We start from the raw sequence: 25,685 nt of genomic DNA on the forward strand, positions 1-25,685 counted from the left end.
AGAGTCATAGAGTTTTATTCTTTATATAGGTTCAAGTTTTCCTTAGGAGGGAATGCAAATAATTAGATAAGCATGCTACATTTTTAATTACACCATTTTAAGTATGTGATAATACAGTTTTTCTGCTACATTTGCATCACTTGATCCGTGGATCAGATGGAATGGTTTTTAGGAAAAAAAAAACAAAGCTGTATGTAAAGGTAACCTTGGATGGTAGAGGGCAGTCAGGAATAAGGCAAATATACATGTATTTTGTTCTTTTCTGCATGTGTGCACACATCTCTATTTATGTGCATTTGCCCCATCAACTAAACACTAGGTGGTCCTACTTGAATTCGCAAAACTGTAGACCAGTGTCTGTCAACCAAGGTTTCATGGAACCCTATGGTTACTCCAGGAGTTGCTAGGGTTTCCTTGATCAAATTTATTTAAATATACAATGTTTTAAACTATAATCGCTACCAGCATCTGTTAGATATATATATATATATATATATATATACATTTTACATACATTTTTTTTTTTTACAGTGCCTATACAATGTACCTACCCCCTAAATATTTTCATGTCTTTTCTTGTTCTAGAATAGTGTTTCCCAACCAGGGTTCCAGAGGTTGCTAGGAGTTCCTTAAACAATGAGCAATGTGTGCCTGCTTAAGTAACCCCAATGATCTCCTGGCTATCTGTAGGGGTGAAGTTTTTCCCATTGGCTAATTGGCTAGCAATGTAAGAGGCATTCTTCCTACTGACACCAAGCTAATATACTAGCAGGTGTTCCGTAAGACCTAAACGTTATTTCTCCATATTAAAAAGGTTAAGAAACACTTCCCTAGCCCTAAATATTTTCAAACTTGTTTAATATATATATAAAAGGTTTATAATAAAGATAATATTAATAATAAAAACCCTTTGGACTATTGCAACATATCTGAACATAAAGGTCTTTTACCATATCAATTTTCTATTTCTAAATCATAAAACATCACATGGTAGGTCAACTAAAGATGTCTTGTGTTTTTCTCTATTTGTGCTACAAATCCACCATCTTCCTTCTTACTATTTAACATACTTGGCAGTATTACTCTGCAGACTTGGTACCTAGTGATCTCTTCTTGATTTTCAATTGAGTTTTATTTACAAACATACAAAGAGCAATACAACCTATGGCACGAAACACGAAAAGCTTATTGTGCGTCCTTAAAGAAAAGGTGATGCTAGGTTTAGGTTCCAGTGGAAACGCAGACTCATGTTTTTCTACAACTTTGGTGAGGAGCAAAAAAAATCTTAACAGATCCAATCCAAAATACACTAAAACCTTTGGAATTGCAAATATGGGTGCACTATAATGACTTTTAATCGATGGAATGTACTCAGGTCAGGTTTACAAAAAATTATAATCACAAACTGACATTTTAAACTGTCAAATTATTATGTTTTAACTAGAATCCAATATGTCATATATTTACCTAGGAAGGTATGACCTGTATTTCAGGACCAGAGGGGTGGCTGCAGGGAAGGTTAAAGGGCTTTTTTCACCAAGTGATGCCCAGAGATGATCAACTATGTGTGGTGACCTAAATTTTGTATATACTTGCTGACAAAATTGTTTTTTCATTTTATAACAGAACAAGGCAGATGAATGTCCAATAGACTCTCTATGCATATGATACATATCTGGTCTGTACACCGGTCCAAGCCTGTATGAACAAGTGCATTAGAATTTAAATTGGGAAAATACTGTAATTACATAAAGAAAAGTCAAGCTGCAGAATAAAGACTTAATGGGAAGCCCACAGTCCCTTGGAATACATATGTCACATATCCCAATACCCGGGACACTGCACCTTCTGCACATGTCCCATGTTGTGCATGCACAAAAGAGGCCCCTCCCCTGTAAAAAAAAAAGGGTCTGATCCCATGCATGCACAATGAGACTTGCATTTTTTTTCAGGAAGCGGATAACCAGATTTACTGCCTGTCCAGTGCAAGATCAGATGACCTAGTTAGAACCACGCAGAAGAAAAGAGTGGCGCCAGGTGTCGAGTCCAGTCTGTGCCGGAATGGAAAACAGTTTCCAACTAGGTTCTCTCATGATAATCCATATTCTTGAATGCCAATAACTGCTATAAATGACATTTGACATTATGCTAAAGAAATTGGGTGACCACATTATTAGTTCCCAACCACAATGACTATAGACATGGTACAAATCAGTGAACTCCACTTTATCTTTCAACTTATTTTTCTGATGATGTAGGGAGTAGAAGGCTGTTGTACTGAGCTTCACCAATTGGAAGACCATTGATCATTAATTGAATAATATGGTATACACTGCAGTATAAATATTTGACAAATCTAAACTCCATAAACTCCAAGAAAAAAAGAAAAGCCAAAAAAAAAAAAAGAAGCCCAAAACTTATCATAGATAGATTACAGGGAGGGCTAAACAAAAATGATTTGTCACATACCTGTTACTTGAAACTCTTCATCATTAATTGCTTCCACCCTTATTTTCATCCGACCTCGGCGCTCAGTATGGTCCACCCCACATAAACTCGGCACGCTCTGGACACAGCGTTTGTGTACATTCATCTCACAGCCTGAAATGAAGTAGTAATAACCACATTGCATAAAAAAGCAATTAGCAAAACGAAAAAAAAGTTTCACTGACTCACTTAAATTATATCCCAGCATGTAAGCTCAGACTGGTTCAAATTACAGATAAGAGAACTTAATGTGTTTTAAGACTTTTTATTGATTTTTTTTACTACCTTATATTTTACCAGCTACCTTATATTTTAAAACCAGCATAATATTTGAAGAAACAAAGGCACCAGCATCCCAATGTTTGCATTTTTGGTCAAATTACATGCATTACATGCTTCCCATTAATGAGCATGCAACAGTCAACTTTGGCTCAACTTTTCATTAAGATACAAAGTACCGTAATTCAGGTTTTGATTTCTTTACCCTGCCCAGGACCATATCACCATAGATCTAGTCAAAGCAGCAAAAATCCTTTGTAAAAAGATTCAGCCCTGATGCAAGGTGTATAAACCCAATAGTGGGGATAGAATAACTCCAACACAATAAAGAGACCTTGTTGCCCAAACCATACATGTCCACCTTCTAGTAACAAATTTTCAGCTTTTAAAGCAAGCAAGGCAGTTTTCAAAATCCCAAAAATGAATCCACTGTATTGGAAGGAACTATCTAGCCAATACAACACTATAATAAAACAGATTTGCAAGAACCAAAGGATAAATGCAGCAGGGGACATTATTCATAAAAGCAGCAACCAGTTACCAGCAACAGAATTCCTCAATGTGTTTCACACTGATGTACATATTCATATGGCAGAACCACTAAGCACATATGTATGTAAAGGGTCAAAGGGACTCTGCTGCTGGTAATGCTCTTGTGAATGAAGTCTCCCAGTGTTTGTATTTGTCCTCTAGTTCTGGCATCTTTGTTTCATTGTATGGATTTTGCAGTTGGTGAGCTATAGCGTGGCCATGGGGAATAAGAGTGCCAGCCAGTCCCCAGACGGTAGCAGTGAATAATACAGTAATTTAGTACTTCCAGGAGAGAAGAAAGCCACATCATGAAAAGAAAATAGGAACCATTCTTAAAGAGATTGACTCTTCCTGGTGTAGTCAAACTTTCTAGGCACATAGCAGGTGAATATGAATAATTTATTGAAATACCCTGTTTTTACAATGTTCGTATATCAATGTGGCTGTATTTTTGTGCACCATCATTGGGCAAATTGACAAGTGAAAATTGTATAAATGCATCTAAAATATTTAATTTTTTGTGGTATTTTTAAAGATAGTGACAGGTTATTGTTAATAATTTTGGAAGCCACTGAGATCCAAGTCTTTTCATTCCTTTATCTACATGTATATACCTCCAGAAACAACCTCTACTAATAAATCACTTTTTCTTTTTTCCTTCCTTTTCTCCTCCCTTTGTCTCCCCTTTTTCTATGTTATGTAGCACTTTTCAAATGTAACCACACCACTGAAACCTGTTAGCATACCGTTCTGAACTCAAGAAGAAATGAGAGCACCCTGGAGAATACTATATCACAATAAGTGGAGATGTCACCGTAATGTGTTACCTTTCCCTAAGGCCTCATATAACACTTTCTTAAAATGGATGTCTTTTCCTTTTTAGTTTCCTTCTATGTTTAAATGTTTCAGACTTGTGAAGTTAAATAAAACATTACATTTGCCAATGGTTACAAAATCATTGCCAAGGACTATTTTATATATTTAGTGCTATTATGCAACATTTTACTGGCCATAGCCATGCCAAAATTCTGATGTTCTTATGGTAGGCTAGTTTTGTAGGAAGCCAATTAACTAATTTACTACCATGTTACCTGAAATGAATGGAAGATGAGGTGGCTTTTATACCTGATCCCTTGTGAATTTTACTGGTCTGTTCTAGCAGTCAAAGCTTAGATCACGAACACTGAAGCCCGAGGCAAAGCTGGTATTTAAAGCCCTCTATCAGAAACATCAATCAGAAGCTTCGTACATCGGCTTCTGACCCCGGGATCATTGTAATGGCCATCACTCATACTCATAACTCATTATCATTTAAAAGTCATCACTCTCTTGGGGTACAGAAGCAGGTGATGCTGCTGTGTATATGGCTAAACTCAATTTCAAGCATAATCATGTGAATGGAAAAATACTGTTTTTGCTCTTTTTTGTTTTTTTGGTACAGATTTGGTATTCCTTGCAAATTAGTTTTTAAACGCTGAAAAAAAAAACAGGTCCCTTAGTGTCACAACCACAAAAATTTTGCACCTTTAAAGCTGTAGGCATTATGTGTAAATCAAACAGTGCTAACCCCTCAAAAATCTATTTTAGCTCCACACTGTAATAAGACTAAACTAGACAAACACTGAAGGGACTGAATACATTCACAAGGCATGGTATACTGCTGAGCAGGTATATGAACTGCTTTTACTGTATAATGAAAATCAGCAGGGGAATCAAGCTTAGCGTTTGAGTCGACTGATGACAATGACACCATAAAAGCTGAATCCGATAATAAGGCTCATCCCTCTGAGACAGCAAGACCAAATAAACTGAACACTAGAGCGGTGCAGGAAGGAGATGCAAAGACTGGCATAAGATGCAGATAAAAATGAAGCAGGGAGCATAATAAATCTGCAAAAATGTTCTGCTGTGCCATGCTGGAGGAAAATCATTGTCCATTATGGTCTCCTGAAAGTATGAAAGTTGCACAGTTTTGTCCACTTATAGCGCAGGCAGAATTAAAGGTGGAGACAATGTTTTTTTAGCATTTTTTTTAAAGCTTTCTATTTCTAATTGTTACGCAGACAAACTCATAGGGCCTAATTTATTAAAGCTCTCCAAGGCTGGAGAGGATACACTTTCATCAGTGAAGCTGGGTGAATCAGCAAACCTGGAATGGATTTCTTCAAAGTCAATGTTTTGGGTCCTGGACCAGATCCATTACAGGTTTCTAGATCACTCTGATCACACTGATAAAAGTGTATCCTCTCCAGCCCTGGGGAGCTTTAATAAATCAGGCCCATACACCTAACAATACAAAGGGTACTGAAAAATCCTGGATCCATCAAAGATTGAGAGGGCCAAGTAACATACATGCTCGTCTACAATCCCCCTGACTTCGCCAAGCAGTTTTGGTGACAATCCATGTTTAGGGGCTTTCCAAATACCTTTGGGAAATGGCAATAATATTCATGAAAAAAAAGCATTTTCTTAAAAATAAATTCTTTAATTTTTCTTTTTTGTAATGAGTATTTGTTTTTCATTGGTAATATCTGTAATGGTAATGTCTGTTGCAGGTATTAATTATTACATGCAATGTATTATATGGCAATGAAAATATCTGCATGATGTTGTTTTTTATGTGCCTGCACTACTTGCCTGTCCATTATATACCCTAAAAGCCATTGCTAGTAATACTTGCTCATTATAAATATCTACCTGCTGTTGCAAGTATCCATAAGCCAGGGGTATTGGGTATATCTGCAGCAATCACAAGCCCCAAATCCTAGTTGTGAGACAGCCCCATCCCTATCAATATTTCACAAATGAATGTGGTCCCCAAATAATTGATAGCAGGGAATTGTCAGACTCTGTCAGTAGTAAAATCCTATACTAAAAGGGGAACACACTATAAAAGGCCTGGAAAGCTGTGACATAATGTAGGGGCAGTGTAAAGATAGAACACATATTGGAGGCTTCTGGAAAGCTGGGGCACACTATGGCTGACAGTTGAATGTTATATCATCTAGGTAGCACACATGCAGAGGAACCGAAAAAGCTAAGACCTATGTGGAGGGCACTGGAAAGCTGCAACACTACTTGGTGCTGGAACATTGGCACACCATATTTGTCACAAATAACCATAAATACGATCTCCCCCACCATATGCCAAGAACCACTTGGTTGCCTTTGACAAGTCACATTGTCTTTTCCAGCCTGACCTTTTTTTTCCCCCTCAGGTGTCCCCAACACAAGTTGGGTTTTCATTGCAAGATATCCCCATACATCCTGGTCTTGAGACAACGTTATTGATATTGGTGACCATTGTGAAATCTAAATTATAATAAAATAATAACAATAATGCATTTATTGTAAATGTATTAATATTTATATGTATTAATTGTAATAAAACACCAAAAAAAGAGAAAAAAACATTTGCCAGGGTGACTAATACTTCAACCTATACTAAAACAAAATTAAAGGATTTGGCTTCAAAAGTTGTAAAGTATTTTTGAAAATGTTATTTGCAATAAATTTACATGAGCCATGTTTTCTCCTTATTTTTTTTTTTATTACTATAAAAAAGGCCCTGAATGGTGTGAATGTCTAAAGCCAGTTACAGCTTTGTAAAATCACTCAAAGATCTCATGTTTCACCAAACTGTGTTCCATCCTGCTGAGTTACTTACATGCACATTTCATTCCCTGGTGAACCAGCCCATAAAGAAGAGAACCGCAATGGTCGCAGAAGGTGGGACTGCTGTAGCTATGAACTTTGAACTTGTGCCGGCTACGTGGATCCTGCAAGAAAAACACAAATTAATGAAATGTTAGTAACTTGTTGACCTAGGTAGGGTATTTTGCATTCACCCAACAAAGCAAAGTCAAACAGGTGTTATGGCATAAAGAGAGGCCTTTAAAAATGCATTTTCAAGAATTAGTTTAAAATTCCAGTATGAGTTTTAGATGGATGTTATTAGGTTATATCTCACCCACCAACATTAATTATATATTTTTTAGATTCATGAAGCTGAATCTCGTCTCCCAAATTGTAATTTGTAAGCATTTGCTATGGTCTCACTATGGTCCTATTTCTTACTCTTGTTTCCGTTTTTTTGTTGGTAGTAGAGAATGTAGCTCAGTTCAGGAAAATAGGATGGAGATTCGTAGCTGTGAACCTCAGGGACAGTTCCTTAGGAGCACCTAGAGACCATTAGGTGCGTAAATCAACCATTGTTTATCAAAATATTAGTCTTGGTGGGTGTTACAAGAAAACATTAGTCATATTTGAATTACTATCACATTTTCCATGTAACCAAAGCCTAAGCTATTTTTTATTTATTTTGGACATATATTTTTAAAAGTTAAAAATGTATTTGTCCTGGTGACTATTATCTTCAGTATAGAAATGCATTTGAAATTCAAAATGCATGGGAAATACAAAATTTTACAAAGCTGACAGCTCCGCTCCCCTGATTGCTCTTGCAGGCCTACCAGAACTGTAGTATGTGTTCTTGGATAGAGATTCTCTATCCAAGAACACAGGAGCCCCACGGCTGTGCTAATAAATGATTGCAGCCGTGGGAATCATCCTGTGATAATTTCCATGGCTACATTAATTGTTGAGCACAGCCGCGGGACTCACACTGACAGGAGGAGTATCGCGGCTGTGCTCATCAATGAATGCAGCCGTGGGAATCATCCTGTAATTTCCTCAAACTTTCGATGGGTTTGCAAAATCGGATTGCCGAAAATTGGCTGACCCATCGGAAGTTCGAGGTAATTTTCGCGAGACTGGCAGAGGCTTTCTTGCTTATCTCTACTCAGGATGTCAAAGGTAGTATTTCCAATGCAAAACAACTGTGAAGATTTGTTCCTCCTCTATCGAGATAAAAAATGTCTATATAATGGCGACCACTGGTCTAAACTACACTGCATAAAAACACAGGCTTGTAGACACATTAAAGACACAAATATTGTTAAGTTTGGGAATTTAGTTTTCTGTTACTTACCTAGAGTAAATATATATATATATATATATATATGTTTTTTTTTTTATCCAAGATTAGAAATGATGTAGAAAAAATATATATTAACTTGACCTAATCACCTATTTTACCAGGCCATAGTTTGATTAATATTCTAATTACAATGATGTGTCCTCCACTACAGAATAGTGTAGCATTACATCACAGTGACCCAAATGTTCTCAGCTGCCCACACATCCAATTACCTTCTACAGTCAAAAGACATCATGGGGTGTTCTGATCAGCTTAGAGCAGCCATTATCAACCTCTTTACCCCAAATGAACCTCTGAAAAAAATTTTGGGGTCTTGTTGAACCCCTAAAAAATCAGTTTAATGAGGACGTGAGAAGAAAGCCCCCATTACGGTGATAATCAGGAAACAATGCCCTTTATTTTCTTTGGGAGGGTATTACAGATGTTATGTATATATGACATGACTTACAGCACCCAAGGCATTAATGGCTTGTTCTTGATTCTTCAGATCATTTTGGTAACATGCATATGCTTTTACATCAGATCTTTTGTGGAATTCTTTCTTTGAGTTTATAGTTTTTAAAGTCAGCAGCACTTGTGTTTATTTTTTTTTTATGTAGAATATGCCTTTTTTTGCTTATTACAATTTGTATATGAATCTTTATCCATATTTGATAGGTGCTTTTAAGTTGAACATTTTGATTACGCGGTTTGTTTTATTAAAGGGTTCAATTTGAAGTTTTACTTCACTGTGCCCAAGAGGGAGGTTGTATTAAGTTGGAATTTAATTTAAAAATATAATGTTTGATGATAGGAAGTGATCTTTATTGCAGAGGAGGCATGCTCTTTCTCTTCTGTAACAAAATTCTTACCCTAATTATTGCAAACTCTTTAGGCTATATACTGAGCAATGCAAAATTGTTTTTACTGCAGACTGCATCGTGGATGTCAAGATTCACATTTTCAATCTGTTAAGGCAGCGTTTCTCAACCAGGTGCCCTCCAGAGGTTGCTAGGGGTTTGTTAAGCAGTGAGCAACTTTCAGATACTCTTCCTTATGTAGTAGTCCCATACAGCCTTAATTACCTGGTACAAGTGTCATATCTTTCCCTGAAGAAGCCCAAGTGGGCGAAACGGATTGGAACATTTGAGACCCCGGTTTTTAAAACACTAAACTTATGGACATGTATGGGCTTGCATAAGTCTTGGAAAATACTTTGTCTAGTTGATCACACCAACTAATCCCACCAGAAGTCATGGAACTGGGGTCTGAACAACAATGTGTTTAGTATTTATCATGTGTGAAATGTTCACAGTATAATCTTGCCACAAAACCCCTTAAGCTGCGTACACACTTCCAATTTTTGTCGTTGGAAAGGATCTTTCACGATCCTTTCCAATGACAAGGGAGTGCACGATGCATGAACGGTGCTGTACATACAGCACCGTTCATGCTCTATGGAGAGGGGAGGGGGAGAGCGACGGAGCGGCACCCTGCTGCGCGCTCTCCCCTTCCCTTTCATTAGGATCGGCTGTCGTCCATCGTCCGTGGATCCGGCAGGTCAGTCGTCCGGACGATGGACGACACCGACTGTACACACGCCAGATTTTCGCCCGATAATTGGCCGATGCCGATTATCGGGCGATAAAAATCTGACATGTGTACGTAGCTTAACTCTTTATTCTCTTCAAACCTTTGATAACCATGGAGGTTGGCTCACACTGATGTAAGGTGAGAAGCCTATACCCTCTTTCTTTAAGGATTGGGATACCCTGTGTTAGGGTAACAGTTGACAGCAGGACAAAAAGCAATAATGTTATAGCTGTCATTGAGGCAAAAAGTCATCTTCCAGTGGGGACACCATTTAAGAGGGATTAAAACAGGAAATTTGTTTGTTTCTAATCCTAGAAAAAGTTTTAGTTTAGGTTTCAACTCCCAACCAACCTCTGACCCAAGCCATACTAATAACCTCACGCTACCTCTCCAATCTGGCGAAAATAATGACCCCTGTCAAGATCAATGTGCACTAAAATGTTATTGCTGAGATCCACTGATCCAATCATTTCTGAAGATGCATATGTTTTCCACTAGCTCAGCTAATCTGTGCTGGTTTATAATGTACAGTGAGGTCAAGTAATTTTCTATTTTTAAATTCGCTATTAGCCTGATAGAGTGTTAGAAGAGGATGCAAATTGCTGCGCTAGCATGAAATGTGAACACTTCAGTGAGCAGTCCCCTATGGGTTTTAATTATGGTTTCTAAACAATCAAGTGGACTTGTTATTATGAAAAAAATATTGTATTATACTGCTGTGCTTCAGAAGGATAAAAACAGATTATCTTCCTAAACGGTCTTATCACGGTCGTAGCTGTATTGTTAAAGTGTAAAAGCATTGGTGCAGTTACACTTATTTTTACTGCTTAATGACTTCCAATATAGTTATAGTTAGGTGTGTCCATATTTTTTTGCAGGACCGAAGTTTACAAATTAATTTATGTTCTTGAATTCAGACTGAATCACGCATGTGCCCAGACTACAATGTGCGCTGCACATTCATTATACATAATACATAATTTAATGCTCATTTAAAAAGGCCACGTTCATTGTTTTAATTTTTTTTTTTTTTAGGTACAGGCGTTGTACGGCTGATAAGCCGTACTTACAGCAGAAATACGTCACAACATGATGTATCAGTCAAACTCATCACCAGTTGAATTTGCTTTTGATATGTATCCCCCAGCCTTTTTGTATTTCTTCTTTGCATATCATGCTTTTTTTGATTGTTTGCCTGCTAAGAGGGTTTTTATTGGTTGGCATTCCCTGCCATTTGTACCTACCCTGGGGTAAAACAAGTGATGAGGGATTGGATTATTTATCTCGGTGTTGTTACAAATTAAGTAAGTACTATAATACCCATGAATTTGGAGTAGTTATATTTTTCCTGTACTCCAATGGACAATAAAAATTTGATAAATGTTGCAAGGTTCACCCAACTAGTGATATCTATAGCACTGAAAACCATTGTAATATAATTGTGAGCCATTTAAGGTCTCTTTATTTTTATTAATTTTTTAAGTGTGTTTCAACCATTATTTTTTTTTTAATTTATCTATGGGCATTGATACGGTATTCTAAGTTAAAAGTCCCCATAAACCTACCAGGGTGGTGTAAAAAGTTTATTGTCCCTATTTAATGTACAGTGGTGCGTAATATGTTGGCACTATATAAATCTTGGTTAATATTATTATTAATAATAATATTAATAATAATAATAGTTGTCTATTTAGTAAGGGATGTATTTTTGTTCTATTTTTAATCTAGTAAACTATATTAAAAAAAAGAAATAAAATCCAAATAACACTAAACCCAAATAACCTAAAGAAAGGGTGTGAAATGACAAAATCACCCCAATAACGGCTTTCAATTAGAAGTCAGTCCAGTTTCCTGGCTGACCCTCATCTAACCTTGCATTGTGTCATCCTTTCCTACAACAGCTTACAAAATACAAGATGTACTATAATATAATACATTATGATTGCTGTCTGTTTTATGATGAAGGGGCTTGCTTAATTAAAAGCCCCCTAAATCTGTTAATCATATTTTAAAGGCCACGTAGTGCCATTGTAGTAAAAAACAATTGGATTGGATTTTGGATTCTGCACATGTACAATATTTGCCAGGACTGAAAATCCCAAAACCACAATATGCACCCCAAACCCATGGTGATAACAGAACCATATTACTTATGATTGGGTATGAATGGTATCAAAATAGGCAATGCAAATTACTTATGGAGTGCCATATTTTTTTGACCAGGAGCAATAACAGCCCATTGAAAAGAGAAGCCAAAAGCAAATCTTAAACTCAAGTCTAAACTGCTTAATTATTATGTCATGATTATGTCTGGGGCACATTAATGAGATTTTGTTCAGTTTGGGGCCCAAGGTGATTATCTCGCTGATTTTACTCTTGAGCAAGCTCTTGAGTAAATTGTTAGTATTAAAATCCATTTTTATATCTGAAAGACGCCTGATTCTTTGTGTAAAATCTCACGGCTGCCAGAACACTGTATGAAACAGCTAATATCCAAGATTCATGAAGAAAATCTATTGATTTAATATTAGAAAGCTAAATGTTTTTACTTTATTTTAGGCTAAAAAAAAAATAACCTGATGGAAATATCTGAAAATTAGTTTTTGTTTTTCAGTCGATAAACATTGGAAAATACTGCAAACTACAATGTACACAGCTATGGAAATGGCTATGAAACATGGTCTAATTGTCATCTTCAATTCAATGTACGAGGACCCATGCCTCAGTACTCATCTCAAGAGCCCTCAACCTTATGGAAAGAATAAAGCTGGCTTCTGAGAGCAACTATAAAATATGCCATAATATCAAAATGACTAAATGGGTTGGCATCAGTGTGGAAGAGTGGCCATTTCTAGGTTACATTTGCATGCAGATTGTTCTGTATAATGCTTCCATGCTATACTGAGCTTTTATGATTAAACAACCTGCAATCCAATAAAGGAAAGAGGGGGCCACTACACATGAGATTTTTAGTAGCATATTCCTGCTATCTAAATTGCAGTGTACTCTAAATGGATAAAACACGTAGCTCACTATGATGGAGGCAAAACAAAATTTTGCAGACCTCCCTTTACCCCTAAAAAACCTTTTAAACCCACTTTCCCTTATTCAATAAATGCACCATAATTTTTGGTTTAATGGCCTGCAGGCCTTGTAATATACACTAAATATTTAATAGAACTTTTAAATAACAATATCAAACATAACACCAAAATATTGAACACAAACAATAAATAGCAAATAACCATAAATTACCAATGAATTAACTGTACTACCTACACACGTGCAATGGTTCACGTCCGATAATTGGCTCTGGGCTGATATTATACAAGAATCTTGCAAGTGTACAGTGCTTGTTGTCCATCGTCTGAATGATCGTCCTGACTAGTGTTGGTCGAATAGCTCACTATTCGATTCGGCAGCTATTCGGCCGAATATAGCAAAAAAATTCAGGTGGTCGAACATCGAACTCGAACACCATTAAAGTCAATGGGAGAAAAATTCGGGTTTGTTTCAGCACTGTGTAGAGCTTCTACAGCCTCCAAACAGATGTAAAAAGATACATTATAAAAAGATACATAACACTATTACATACCGCTTCACATGAAGATTAAAGTGCACCTGTCAAATCAATTTTAGGCTAAAGCTAGGTACACACTTCCAATAATTATTGTTAGAAAACGAACGATTACGACCGATCAACGATTATGCATGATTATACTTGAACAATCATATTGTGCACAATTCTGTACATGCTGTAACAATATGATCGTTCAAATATATTCCACCAACAGTGTCCACACACTAGATACAATCGTTTGAACGATGCAGGGAGGGACATGTATAGGAGAAAGTGTACCGCAGAAACATGCACAATCACTAAACGACACGATACTGTACACACGATAGTTAGTGAAAGATCGTCGGCCAATCAGATCCACCGTGGCGGTCGTTCATTTCCAACGACAATCCTCGTTCGGCGGTGTCCTTGGTCCCTTTTTTTTTGGCCAATCGGTTGTTAATCAGTCATTCTAACGATAATTATTGGACGTGTGTATGCAGCTTTAGTCTACACGGACTGCATTCCCATGGGCTAATCTACACCAGGACGTTTCCTTCAGGCACGTTTTTGAGCGTTATCTTAAACGTTGCTTGCAACATTTAAAAAATAAAGCGCTGGATAAATAAATGAAAGCTTTCATTGAAAACAATGGGGGCTTTTATAAACATTTTTAGCAGGTCTTTGGAATCTGGAAGCCCCCTTTAATAAGGAGACTCCCAGATCTCAACCGCCCCACCCTGGGGAATGAGTACAGGGGTACTTAAATCCCCTTACTCATTCCCTGAAAGGGTTAAAATATAAGTAAAAAATAGGACAAGGCTTTAATTTAAAAATATTTTATTAATTTGTGTGTTTGTGTAATTTAACTTTTTTTTCATCCCTAGTGCTCTGTGATTGGCTGAGAAATAGGAAATCCTGATGACAGCTCAAGCATCATCAGGGTTTCCCTTTCATCAGCCAATCACAGAGCAGTAGAGGTATGAATGGAGATAGTATCTCCATTCAACCTCTATTGCCCTCGTATTGCCTCCAGGATCAGGGGAGCAGAGCTGTCAGCATAGCAAAGCTCCGCTGATTGCTCTGCTCCCTGAGGAAAGGGAAACCCTGATGACAGCAAAGGCATCATCAGGATTTCCCTTTCCTCAGCAACTCAGGAAGCAGAGCAATCAGCGGAGCTTTACTATGCTGACAGCTCTGCTCCACTGATCCTGGAGGCAATACGAGGGCAATAGAGGTTGAATGGAGATACTATCTCCATTCATACCTCTACTGCTCTGTGATTGGCTGAGGAAAGGGAAACCCTGATGATGCTTGAGCTGTCATCAGGGTTTCCTATTTCTCAGTAAATCACAGAGCAGTGAAGGTATGAATGGAGATAGTATCTCCATTCAGCCTCTATTGCCCTCCTATTGCTTGCGGTTACAGCTAGTTGAAGGCACCTGCTTTCAATTAGCTGTGACCGCACAGTTCCCACGGTCCAGGAATCCCACAATGACATTATGATTCATAATGTCATTGTCGGATAACCTGTAAAAAATAAAAAAAACAAGTTTAAAATAAAAAACATAATTTAAAATTTTTTTTTTCTCCCGAATTTTTGCTGTCTAATGCAGCAAAATTCGGTTGGGGTCTACTCGAATTCGAACAGCCATATTCGGGTCGAATATAGGGACAACCCGAATTCGAACATCAACACTAGTCCTGACGGATCCACGAGCAATGGACAATGAACAATCGTAATAGAAGTTAAGGGGGAGAGAGAGCAGCGGGGTGCCACTCCGTCGTTCTCCCCCTCCTCTCTCCATAGAGCAGAACGATGCTGTATGTACAGGACTCAATCATGCATTCGTTGTTCCTTGAAAAGGATTGAGAAAGATTCCTTGCAATGACAATTATTGAATGTGTGCACATAGCCTAATCCCTCTTAATACTCAATCAAAATCTTTTCAGTTTGCCAGTTCCATTACCACTGGTAGTCTGCTCTAACCTAATCAGATTACTCCAGCTGCCAATTCTCCCAGTGTGGGAACTATAACCCTGTGACGATCTGAGCCTGTGATGAGAGAATGGGAAGGTTGTCTCCAGGGACACACCCTGCCCACTGCCCGGAGCTTGAGAATAGTAGAGGGGACATAGTCCGCGGCTCTAGCTGTTGCACCCCCGAGTGGGGTCCCTCTCTTTCCTGTCTACTCCCTGTATTCCCAGTCATGCAGGGCTTCCATTACACTCGTTCACCTGTTCCAGGCCTGTCTTTACCAGTAGCAAATAGTGGCATCTTGAAAAGGTCAATGAAGAGTGCAGTCGTGCAAGATTGTATCTACTACATGCTACTTGTGTAACCTGTGTAATCATGGGTCAGTTGGTTTTATTTGTTTAGTGCTCATTTTTTTATGCCTAGTTATTTACTCACTAGCTATTTTAGTAGTATAATTTAATTGCTATAAATCTCTTGCATAGCTCTAATCTAGGCAATTCTGGTTACTGACAGTAAATTGTTAAATCTTTTAGTAGCAAGAGATTAAAATTCTAAATGTAATCCCAGTTGTACCATTCCCGTGTCCCTAAGGGCTCACTTACACTTACTGTGCCCAGAGAGATTCCAAAATGAGATATGACCTTTATTTGTAATGAAGCACATGGCAAGCTGTAAACCAGATGCGTTTGGGAACATTGGTTGGAATGCCATTCAAAGTGAGTGGCACCACATTGCATCAACGTAACATAACTGCAGAGCAAAAGTGTGATTCCATCCCAAGAAAATGAACCCTATGAGTCAAACCTTACAATACTGTTTCATCAATTCTAGAAGGTGTCACACTTCCATTTTCAGGTCAGAGTTACTTCTGTGAACCATTGATTTGAATGAAGAAGAGACCATTAGATTGGTTCTGCATTAAAGTTTATATTTATGAAAGTTTTATGAAAGTTTTTCATGGTATGTGTAAAGAAAAGAAAAGAGAAGAGAAAAAGTATTTTTTTTTAAAGTTTTTTTGGAAAACAAGTATTGTATTCAATAATACTTCTCATAGATAGCAATAGTATTGTATTCAATGATACTTCTCATTAATAACAATACATAGCATATCAGTTCTAGTAAACCACAATGGGAATTGTGGTTAGGTAAGGTAGCGTTCAGGCCCTAGAGGGCGCTATACATACATCATCTAACATTTTTCGCACATACAGAGCCATAACTTGTTATAATTTGCAGAACAGAGTATCAATTCATAGTAACCGTTTTACCCAACACGTTTCGCCTGTTTTGGCTTCTTCAGGGGTAGCAGCACATCAGCGAATTTGTACAATTTCAGTTATAATATCTAAATATGTATACATATATATTGAGAATAATAATAAAATTGTGTAAAGGAGTTGGACCAAACATTCAAAGTACTATTTTTGATATAAGTAGTCAAAAAACGTCTACCATGTATTAAAAAAGACATTAGCTGTACTTTTGCAAGATATGTCAAATAAACATAAAACGTTTTGTAAATTATGTGAGTTGTGAAAACTACTTATATGATCTTTGTTCTGCAGCTTGGTTCTACTGGTGTTGTACATATCAGAAATGGTCCAAAACTTTTGGGGGCAATATAGCATTGTTTTTTGGGTGGGGGTACCACCAAATATGCACTGGAGAGCAGGTAGGCATAAGCACCACAAGATGTGGTGGAAAAATCGAAAATAAACTTATAATAGTTACGGAATATGAAGGACGCCAATATAATGGATAGAAGTTAAAGATATTCCACAAATGTGTGGTTTTTCAGATCACCGGTGAATGCCCGTGAATTCCTAGAGTTACCCTGGATACTACTAGGGGTTTCTTAAGCATTAAGCAGTTTGTGCCATTCAGGTCAATTTAAGTGACACCAGTGATCTTTTTAGACATCTGTATGGATGACATTCTTATTGGCTAGAGGCATTCTTTCCATTGACCATCATGTTAATATACTGTGAGCTATGAATATAGTAACTTTTAAAAGGGTACCTAGAAAATCTGAAACTTATTTCAAGTGTTTCATGTTAAAAAAGGCTGAGAAAGGCTGGTCTATAGGGATGAAAAATTTCCTCGAACTTCCGATGGGTCCGCCAAATTTCGGCGAACCGATTTCGCGAAACCATCAGAAGATCGAGGAAATCATTACGATCCCCGGCACTAGAGGTTATCTAAACTCCAGTAACCCAGGATCACAGTGAATTCTTAGGGCTGTATTCATTCTTGCAGCCCTGGGAATCCTCCTGTTTGCGATCTCAGACACTTGAGGTTAATTAACCTCTAGTGTCCAGGGATCGCACTGAAACTGCAGATGAACTCTCAACAGAGTTTCTCCATTGAGAGTTCATCTGCAGTTCATTTCCCACGGTCACCGGGTTGATAAGTACATTCGTTCATGCAGCCCTGGGAATCCTCCTGTTTGTGATCCCTGGGAACTAGAGGTTTTTTAATCTCTGGTGCCCCGGGATCGCAGTGGATTCTCAGGGCTGCATTCATTCATGCAGCCCTGGGAATCCTTTGTGCGATCCCAGGGACTAGAGGTTAAATGGGGACAAATATCCCCTTTCAAAACCTCTAGTGCTCTCTGATTGGCTTAGGAAAGCTTTTTTGCAGTGGCTGATCAATAAATGCAGCCAGCGCTGCATTCATGGATCAGCATAGCCCGCAATCTTTTTTTTTTTTTAATTCAATATACGGTAGTTTGGAGAATTTACACCTGTCGCTCTCGCTTACAATTTCGGTAAACCAGAATGGTCGAATTTGCCGTGAGATAGAGTTTTAAAAACTAACTTGCTCATCCCTACTGATCTATGCTATGCAGCACACAGTGAGCAGTACAACAGAGCGTGTGCATTACCTAACAAATCCATTGAGACATAAACCATTCCTATGTGTGTTTAAACTGTGTCTTTAGGCAATTTTCAGTGCACTCACTGTAAACTGATGCCTTCTGATGCCAAATTACTTTTTGTTTTGTTCTTTTTTTGTTTTTTCAAGTAGCTTTTGCCGAAAGTGAAAATTATCATGAGGCATATCTAAAGTTTGCACTGTAGGTACCTAGTAATAACACCTTGCATGTCACTGATTTGTCACACCATAATGGATCATGATTAAACGGTGATCAATTCAAAATCTGTTATGGTTTGACAATAAATATTTAACTACAGTGATTCTAAATATGTAATTATATTCGATTCCTTTTTCCTGGTACTTTCTTATTTTTCGTTTAACATGTAGTTGCTATTTATAACAACTATGTGTGTCTGTATACATATATATATATAAATATATATATATATATATATATATATATATATGTATTTACAGGATTCATTCAAGCCTGGATACTGAGAGAAGGCCATATTGGGTTTTGGGTTGTTTTGTTTTGGAAACGGAATTGGGCTCATCCTTCTGGGCTGTCCAGGTTTCTTAGACAGTTAGGCCTAGTCTATACTGTCACTTAATATTACCGCCTATAAATATCCCTACAGCTTTTGTATGAGTTTTTGAGTTTTTGAGTTTTATAGAAACATTTACAGATGTAAGGTTTAATTTAAGATATGAGACACATAAGAAGTTGAAAAGTAATACAAAACCCAAAAAAGGCCTCGAAATGTCTAAAAACACCCATAATGAGCATTTTCAAGTGTTACAAGGCATTTAGTGGGTTTATTTTTTTTACATATTTTTTACAGCCCAACAAGATAACTCTCTGGTGTGAACTAGCTTATTAGAATGAGACTTTCAAACATTAATGTCTAAACACTGGAAACTGTCTTCACAGCCTTATTGGCCGTTGAGGGGACTGTACTAGTGTAGGTATACCTGTCACAGAGCCTGGAGCGTGATTTCATTTGGAGCTGTCGCTATTCCCCCTAATATTACTACATATATATATATATATATATATATACACACGCATACATTCCAGTCTTGTCCTTCATAGGGAAATCCAGTGTGGTCACATTTGGCAGTTAACAGGCAGACAGGCAACCAACATCTGTCTTCCCCTCTGGGTCATTGATGAAGCCAAAAGTTAGCCTGGAACATAGCAATTATTTGTATATAGAGATGCAGAGTAATAGCTTTTCTGTCAGTAAAGCATATTACTAAAAGATCACAGATGGCTCTGACACCCCCTCCTCCTCCTTTAGAAGCCTGAGGACATGTAAATGTGCCACCACTATGCTTAAGAGAACAGTTGTGCTAACATTATTTATACATGTGATCAAGGTTAGCCACAGCTTCTGCATTTAAACATTTTACAAACATCCGAAAGTATGCATGGCATTCAAAAGAGGGCACATTTTATCCTGAACCACACATTTAAAGGACATTGATAGGACTTTAATAGGAAACTACTGGAAAACAGGTCAAATAAAAAAATGTCTTTGGGTGTCCTAGGTTGAAATCAAGTCAAACCCTAAATTACATTTAACTAGTTGAGCAGAAACAAGGCATTTTATTAAGCACATTGTGTATTGATATATAAACTATGCACTGGTAAAGTCCATTTGCAAAAATTGACTTAGCTTGATTGGCAGTTTGATCTTGTAAAGAAACCCTTGTTGGTTTATCATTGCACAAATCCAGCATGTATGAAAGCTTCTTGATTCAGACTAGCAGGCTTTCCCTTGCTGATGTCACGTATGTGCCCTGAAAGGGAGTTTTTACAAGTATGCATAGCCCCGTGCACCTGATTCATTAACACTCATTCATGCAAAGGCCTGGAGCACAGTCGAAGAATAATGCCATTGGCCAGTAATCAGATTGCAGGCTAATGAATTGGCCAAAACCTTAAAAGCCCAGAAACTAAACATATTTTTTATAGAGAAGGTATGTTTTCCCAGTGACCAATCATGTGCATATATGTACTATTGGATTGTGGATAAACATAAAATGATAAAAATGGTACAGTTTATGGTATAAAGCCATCACAATTTAGCACTGTATCAATCTGTGTTTTTTAGAAGATTTATATAATGACTGTACAATTTACTTGGATCTACCAACAATTATATTGTTTGAGGGCTTTATTGATACAGATCAATTGTATAGTTTAGGAGAAAGTTAATATTGTTAATTGTAATTTTTTTTATAGGACTCAAAGTGGTTTTATTTTTTTTTCAGGAAACACCCATATGCACACCGTCAGTACATAGGAAAATAGAGACTTGGATGGGATTGAAACCTGGGATCTTAGAGAGACAAGACAGGAGCACTAACCACTGGTAGACTGTGACATGTATGGTACATTTTAGCGAAAAATCTTCAGTTCTCATATCAGTCTCTTTTGAAAAAGATCTTTCATGGCTAACATAAGGTTTGCTTTATTGCCAGCTCTAATATCTGCGCAACATGGTTGGCTCGATATGGATGGAGCAAAAATCATATCTAAAGGAATTCACCACCCCTTAAAGAAAAAGAAACCTTAGTTTCAACTTCTGCCACTTCAAGAAAGCATCTATACAAAGGGCTGGAGTGTATTATCAGGGCTTACAGCTTTGCCAAAAGGCACGGTGATGCCACCTATGCACCTGAAAGCATTGAAGTCTGGGGCTAATGTTTTTTTTGTTCTCATCTTTGGTAGTACTTGTTTGATCCAGAATTTGACATAAAAAACCTTCCTTATGCCCTTGAAGGTCCACTCCAAGTCCTGGATATAAACACAGAAAGTTTTCCAGATGAAGATATGGTTGTGTATTGGTAAGGGAATTTATAGGAGAAAGTAATATAGAAGAAATTGGTCATATAAAATGCCGACAGTTAACTGTGGGTGATTTTTTTAGATGTACAAGTGAAAAGGGTCAGCTGGGTGTACTGTATGGATTTCAGAATTGTCATTCTTTTATATTTATTTATTTATAGATTTATACATCTATAAATACAGCCTGCAGCCACTTCTGCTTATGATATGTAAAGGCTCTGAATCCAACACTGTAAGTGTACCAGCAACTGCCGTGTCTGGTAAAAAAACGATAAATCATCTACAGTTTTCTATAACCTGATAGAATAAGATAACATTTTTGAGTGTCTAGTTAGCCAAAAATTCTGCAACATATAGGGATAAACACTGCTGTTGGACAGATTCACCTAAAATTATTCCATTCACTGTCATTCAATGTTAAGTGTCATTTAAAATTTGTAGTTTTCAGGGCTGCCCTGTTTTCATTGAAGTACATACTTCAATCATGCAGTAGACATTTTTTTACAATATTATACAATCTACAATGTTGAATTCTCTTGCTTTTGGGATCTCTAAATCAGGGAAAGTGACTACTTAGTAAATATAGTTAAGGCCATTGGTCTAGTTTGCAAGCCTAATAATGACAAGATCATGTCTTGCCTGGACATAGGGTTCAGATATGAGCTGAATTAAAGTAATGTTCACAGGTATGTAAAGAACAAAGCACAAATTTGATATATGTGACATTTGTACAACTGCTGTGTTACATAATACAATATCAATGGCTCTGAATAGTGAGCTCATACAAAATGTGATACAGCATTACATGACATATTAAAAAAATAATTTTAAGTGGATACCAAAGCAGCAATGCAATGTTCTCAATACACTTCACCGCCTTCAATGATCTGCCAGAGAATGCAATGATCTGATGTGTTACCAATGATAAAGTTTCTATGAAAAGAACATTGGACATGGCATCAGGCGAGAACAATTTTAGAATATGCCTTATCTGGATTGTTTTGCAAAATGCATCAGTTAGGAAGGTGTCTTTGGCTTCTCCCAAGCTGTTCTCATATTAGAATCTGTAATATTACAAAAAAAAACTGTACAAAGATAATCTCAGGGTTTCATAGAGTGTGGGCCCAGCATGCAATGAACTCTATCTAGTTCAGTTCAGGAAACGGGTTGCATTCCCAACAGATTGTTAAAATTATGAATAGCAGTGTCATGTAGGTCTTCTAGGGATACCACACGTAGAAATAATGTACCTTTGTGACCTATTTTAAAGTCAACCATTGAGAGATACAAAGACACTAGCTGTTAAGAATGAGAGTCTCAATCCCTATCCAACTGGGCAACTGCTAAACCAGACATTTTTACCTCCAGCTTTCACTATTGCTTTGGGTATATTCTAGTTATTTGCAGGTTCAGCCACCTAGTAAGTGTCTACCAAACCTGTAATCAAGGCCTTATGTCAGATTTAATGAGCAATGCCAGTGGGAAGACCTGTAACTCTATAATCTTAGGAATAGCTGCCTGCTGAAATACCTGTTAAAGTGCAAGGATAATATGAGCAGAGTTGTATACTATGTTCATGGATGGTCAGACTTGTGAATCTGAAGCACAAGGATGAAAGCTGGCTGGACTTGCATGGGTGTCCCGAGGCACCGTGCAGCCTAGAGAGTAGGTAAATGGCAATTCCGGTCTCATGAGATCTGTAGTGATGGGGTCCCAGCAAGCCTGAAGAACTTCAAGTAACTCTTTCCTGAACAGGAACTACTAACAGAAGACTGCCTCTACTCAACGTCCTGTGGGTTCCTTTCCAGCAAGGATGGAGAAAAAGATTGAACCTGCCTGGGTGATACAAATATCAGTGCCATACTGTCTGGGCCTACATCCAGTGTTGACAGCTCCATTAAAAGCATATACCACAACATCTTCTGTGTCCTTCTCATTACTTGCAATATACACTCCTTCCTTCTCCTTGCGATTTTTCGTGTTTTTACCCAGATTTCTGTCAAAAGTCCAGTAATGAGGCTTCCCAGTAAAGGAGCAGGTGCTGATTCGGGTTTTTTTAACATGGCAAATGTTTAAACCTATTTTGCACACCACATAAATATTAATAATCTTTTTTATAAGTATTTTATATACTGTTTTTTTCCTAGCACCAAAAGCAATCTTTTGGAGCATGATATAATCAAAAAATGCCTAATGGCTGTGTCCAAGATTATAGTACTGTGAAATAGGGAAAATTGTGTTTTTAATCTAGAAAACTATATAAACAACAAGGAGTGGGGAGACATATTTTTATTATATAGTATGCCAGACTCACTCAATTTAAAGAGCATATTTGGCAATTGTTATCATGGAGCAACCAACATCCCACCAATAGTACAACAAAGAGAGCAACTGAAAGACAATTCTTGTATTATTGTAAAGTAACATTATAGTAGATATGAAAACTTTTAGGATTTGTATGAATAACTATTATAATTATTATTTTCAACAAAGAACTATTGCTCAGAGAAGTTTTATAGATAAAATCTTACTAATCCAGTTAGGTTTGAATCATTTCAGTCCCTACAGGAATATAATAACATGATCAGAACGTCTTAATTATAATAATCTGAAGCGTTTCTACATCTCCATGACAAGGTGACTTCCTATGTTAAATGTTGCCCTATTTGAACATGTTTTTACCTTTACAATTAGGGATTGTAAAGCTCTATATACAAGAATAACTGAATCTAGTTAAATTTATACAACATGTAAAGGTAATTTGTTGCACATTTGGATGGCTTAGCCCTATAAATCACTCTGACACTATCACGCTGTCGGTATACACAGAGGGATATGTCCACCTCTTCTCCTTCCCACCTCTCAGTCTTGTCCTAGCAATGTCAAGAACAGAATAGGACAGTCTATATCAGCAAAATATTAGTCTTCAGTGCACTGCTCCATTTCTCCCAGGCCAGTGCTAAACATTCCTTGTCCCTTTTTGTATGCACATGGCCTGTCTAGGTAAATTCATCTAGTGTTGGCCAAGAGGTGGCTCCTTTTGATGCATCTGCCACCTGATGGGAACTTTGTTTTACTAAATCTTGACTTTCTCACTTAAATTTGAAGTATCAAAAAGCTCATCTGTATCTCTTTATTTGTTGATTATAATAGATTAGGAAACTGGAGCAAAGCAGTTTCATGAGTGGTTAGGTAGCTAATTTCATTGCTAGGGGCAGCCAGGTCCAAATTCCAAATATGAGCCTATTGGTTTGCAGCTATAGCATTGCCATTGACAATTCATAAATTTCTTACTGCTCCTTATTTACTGTGTGACAAAGTTGGCCCATGTTTTCTATAATGTTTCTGGGAAACATGATATAGTGTATGTGTTAGGTTCATGTTCGGGTTTGTTTAATGTTATGGCATTTCTGCTTTAAGAAGTAGTAGAAGGAGATTTAGCAGGACGTGTGTATTATTAAACAGATAGTGACCTGTTATTCTGTCTGCAAGTCTAAGATAACAGAGTAACAGGTTCCATATTGCTCAGGTTTATTTTCTCATCTTTATTTTTTACACATGCAGAGTATACAGTCAATCAAGTATGTGCTACAGGCAGTGTTAAAAAATGCTATTAGAAGGGGAAAGTTTTTGTCTTAGATGATCAAAATCTATGCTACTGAAAATCTCTTTGCTTTTGATCCTGGGCCAGTGTTGTAATAAAGTTATTATCTTCCAGAAATATAATTACATAGGTTAGAGAGCAATTTTTAATCAGGGAAATGAGTTGAAAGACCTGGGTGCAACAAAGGATTCTTTTTTTTGCCTAAGTTTAAAAAAAGGCAACAGAAGTCTTTTTTTTTTTTTTTTTTTGCTTTTTTCTGGACCAAACAAAGTATTCTTTTTTTCCTAAGTTTTAAAAAAGGCAACAAAATTTTTTTTTTTTTTTTGCTTGTTTTTTTTTGGACCAAAGCTGTAAGGATTCTGAGCCTCGGTTTTTTTAACGTTGACTATTTATATATAAAAATAGGAAGCCAAGGTACTTAAAGTCACATTTTGCCCAATACATTCACACTAATGTGTTCACTTTCAAACAGTTCTCAAAACCACCAAGACATCACTGTTTTGGCTTCTGTGGTTCCTCATTTCTCCCACCATCAATATTCTAATATTTTTAAATAAATCATTCCCTTGTCATTGCACTTTTTTTGGAACCAGTGAGATCACTGCACTAGCTAGTGGGGGTGCTGAACACTTTGTAAATTGGTTCCACAACAAAGCAAAATCACAGCACCCTCGGAGCTGTCCTCGATTTGGTGCTGATTGTTTCTGAAATCCTTCTCCTTCCCAGCTTGGAGGAAGCACAGGCCGTCACCATCTTTTGTCTTTTTTCATTTTCTGGCTACATCATCCGATCCCGCACTCTCAGACATGGCCTGCTAAAAATGGGGAAAAGAAGAGTGCCAATCTCAGTGTGTATGTGTGAGACCGGCACTCTGCCCCCCCCCCCCCCCAATATAAGGAAAAAGTTCCCTATGTGAATGCCTGGGATCGGGCATGCATGGAT

The 25,685-nt window shown here is 37.3% G+C and overlaps 1 protein-coding gene across 2 annotated transcripts in view; it reads right to left on the minus strand.

Annotated features, from left to right (window-relative positions):
- The window catches only part of PRKCG (protein kinase C gamma), a 196,371-nt gene that overhangs the window by 60,142 nt on the left and 110,544 nt on the right, over positions 1-25,685 (minus strand). For both annotated transcript variants that reach the window (XM_072425260.1, XM_072425261.1), the window contains 2 exons: positions 6,965-7,076; positions 2,470-2,601 (listed from right to left, as the gene is read on the minus strand). In XM_072425260.1, coding sequence (XP_072281361.1) covers positions 2,470-2,601; positions 6,965-7,076 — 244 coding nt within the window. The remainder of the gene's footprint in view (positions 1-2,469; positions 2,602-6,964; positions 7,077-25,685) is intronic.

The sequence above is a fragment of the Pyxicephalus adspersus genome, chromosome 11, assembly GCF_032062135.1.
Source record: "Pyxicephalus adspersus chromosome 11, UCB_Pads_2.0, whole genome shotgun sequence".
Taxonomy (NCBI): domain Eukaryota; kingdom Metazoa; phylum Chordata; class Amphibia; order Anura; family Pyxicephalidae; genus Pyxicephalus; species Pyxicephalus adspersus.